Below are 2944 nucleotides of genomic sequence, written 5' to 3'. Positions count from 1 at the left end.
TTTCACCCTCTAAACTCAGATCTTATAGCTCGTAGTTGGACAGGGTCTTAATGATGTGTTCATGAGAATAATTTCTTGCCTGCAGCAACAGTAATCTGGTTATGCTGATCCATAATGATTTTTTTTTTTGATAATTTAATTCCCTCAGTCACGCTGACCATCTTGTACAGAACATTCAACGACTGGCTTAAAGCTGTTCAGGCCTAATCTTCTTCATGATTTAAGTGGTTTAAAAACTCAGTTTTATGCATGATTTCAGTAAACCTTTTATTTGTGCAGTGTTTGAACCAATAAAAGCTGTATGAAACAGTTCTTCTGCACCAACTGGAAGTCGTAAGTAGTTTTGATAAGTGACCTAAAATCAATGACGGATGCCAGCGAGTGGTCTCACCGGGACAGACTGATTGATGAAAGGAGGAGGAAAAGCTGCAGCTCATTATAACAATTTACTCCAAACAGTGAGCCACACTGTTACTCACTTTTTACTTTTTAAATGCTTCCTTCCTCTTGCTGTTTTTGATTTATTAGGCTCAGGTTTGATCATGTCCCATCTACTCTCTAAATGACATGTAACAAACCTGATGCTAACACATTTTAAAAAGCTATAAATATAATGAAAGATGTAGCATCTCTAACATTTGACACCAGATTTTTGATCTRAGATTAACAAATGTTGAGAATGATGACATTCAGCATTGTTAATTTAAAGGAGTTGGCACTCCTTGTATATGTCTAGGATGACTCTCTGCTACTACTACTTCAAACCTCAGCTCAATATTTGTAAATTTCACTAAGTTAGAGCTTTTTTGTGCTGGTTGGGACTGGCTCTTGACTTTTGCTTACACAACAGACACACAAAGCTGAAAAAATTATTACCTTTTTGCCAATAAAGGCGGGTTATAGTAATAACTAGAATAATACTGGCACAAACAAGATGATAATAAAGTGTGACATTTTAATCAGCTATTTAAAAGCTCTGAAATGCCCAAAGATCATAAAGATATGTAAATTTACGACACAATGAAAACTAAAAATTTTATTTCTAGTCAGTATATACATGATATAAAGAAAACGCCAATGTTAGATTATTTCAAAACTGATCATGCAGAAGTTTATTATTTTACTTTCACCAACTTGAAACCAGCAGGYGTGATTAACAATTAATTGATGAATTTCCATAAAATAAAAAATATTCACAACAAAAAATGAAACAGGGTAATTTCAGAGGAATTGCAATTCTTTTTCTAATTAATCCAAATTCTTTCCTTTTTAAATTATTATTATAAATATTATTGTATAGATATTTTCCTGATTTTTTTTTTCATTTAACAGGTTTTCTTACTAAGTCCTAATCCAAGGTGTCGGGCTCAGCATCCATGCAGGTCTCCCAGGGGTTCCGGGGCATGTGGGGCATGGAGATGAGGAGCAGAGCCGCTCCGCCGAGGATGAGGAGGGTGAAGGATGCACAGGCGCAGGTAAACGACCAGGAGTAGTAGTAATCGATCCAGACGGTCTCGTCGCTGTCGATCATTCGCTTGACGGACTGACGCATCACCTCAACAGCAATGATGATGCAAAGACCTGTGTGGCAAAAGAAAAAAACATATTAAATATACAGAAATGCAATGTTTGCATTTTCTCTATTTACTATGCAATCTGGGCTCAAACCTGCAGCTTCCATAACCAGCTTTGTAAAGCATAAATCAGTTGCACGAGAACCATTTCCTCACCAAACCAAAGGGTCTGCAGTAACAATACCAGGCTGAAGTATGAAATGTGAGCCTACAGTCTCAGTGATTCTCGCCSTCTGGCACCGTCTGACCTGCAAAAGCAAAGAACATTCCAGCAGGCCGGAGCAAGTAGTCTCGGCCCTTCCCGAAGGAGAAGATGACACACAGAGTGCCCAGGATCATGAAGAACAGACTGAAGATGGCGATGGCTGCTGCTGAGATGTTGTACTCTGGGGAGACAGGAGGCATTATTAAGAACGAGGAAAACAAAATAAAGAAAAACACAATAACGTGTGAGACAAAACAAGGCAAGGGTTGAGAAAGGCTTACAAAAAATAGTGAATGGAGGCAGAACAACGCAGTGCATGCAAACTGAGACAGTAGGAACAGATGGGGGAGTTGCTGTATTGTAAGTGTTTTAGTGTAACACTCAACTGAGTTATGACACAGATAATTGGCCTTTAAATTAGCCCCACTTTAACAACAACACAMATCCATCCAAACCAGCAATAAAGCCATTTATATGACAGAGGAGATGCTGCAGGCGTTGAACAAGATGATTAGAACATGTCTCTCTGCTCCCGCCCCCTCCAATCTTGTCTTTGTTTCAGAAGAAGAATCTAGATTTTACTTGTGTAAAAACTCCAGCTGAGATAAAAATGATGCTCGTCTGTCCTGGAGAATAACCTCACTGTCTCTCATTCTGTGTGTCAACTATGGTTTACATGTCAATTATTTTATATAAACTTAAAACAAGTGAGGAAATGTTTTTGCTTGATTATTTCTTTGTCACAGCATCAATTGGCATTCAAGCTGATACCAGTGAAAAAGATTTTTATTCCTTTTTAAATGGCACCAGTTTTGTCAGGAAAATGCATTTGTGGGTTGAGCAGCAGGGCTGAGTATGTCAGTTGTGTTCATGAAAAACAGTTTTCATTTTAGTTGCRCTGTTTTTCCATAATTTTGTCATTTTGATTGCTTTGAAATTGTTTGCCCCGGACAAAAATTTAGATTTGTGAAGTGTTTTTTTTAAACCAACATATATAAAGCTGGAAAACTTCAGCTGTTTAGATTTATATAAAATTTTCTGACGTCACGATTTTTGAAAACTGATTGGAATTAAAATACTATTACTGTGGAGTATTTTTTAAAAGGGGCAATATCATGTAAAATCAACAGTTTTGAGTTTTATATCATGTTATAATGTTATACTC

At 37.1% G+C, this 2944-nt stretch overlaps 1 protein-coding gene across 1 annotated transcript in view; it reads right to left on the bottom strand.

Annotated features, from left to right (window-relative positions):
* Positions 1-1021: 1021 nt before the first annotated feature.
* cacng1b (calcium channel, voltage-dependent, gamma subunit 1b) overlaps positions 1022-2944 on the bottom strand; it is a 20200-nt gene continuing 18277 nt past the window's right edge. Inside the window, exons 3-4 of the mRNA XM_014014919.1 lie at positions 1823-1960; positions 1022-1581 (exon numbers count right to left, since the gene is read on the bottom strand). Of these exons, the coding sequence (XP_013870373.1) occupies positions 1349-1581; positions 1823-1960 (371 nt within the window). The 3' untranslated portion in view covers positions 1022-1348. The remainder of the gene's footprint in view (positions 1582-1822; positions 1961-2944) is intronic.

This window comes from Austrofundulus limnaeus, unplaced genomic scaffold, assembly GCF_001266775.1.
Source record: "Austrofundulus limnaeus strain Quisiro unplaced genomic scaffold, Austrofundulus_limnaeus-1.0 Scaffold120, whole genome shotgun sequence".
Lineage (NCBI taxonomy): Eukaryota > Metazoa > Chordata > Actinopteri > Cyprinodontiformes > Rivulidae > Austrofundulus > Austrofundulus limnaeus.
Note: the sequence above shows the minus strand (reverse complement) of the source record. Positions and strands in the feature narration are given on the sequence as shown.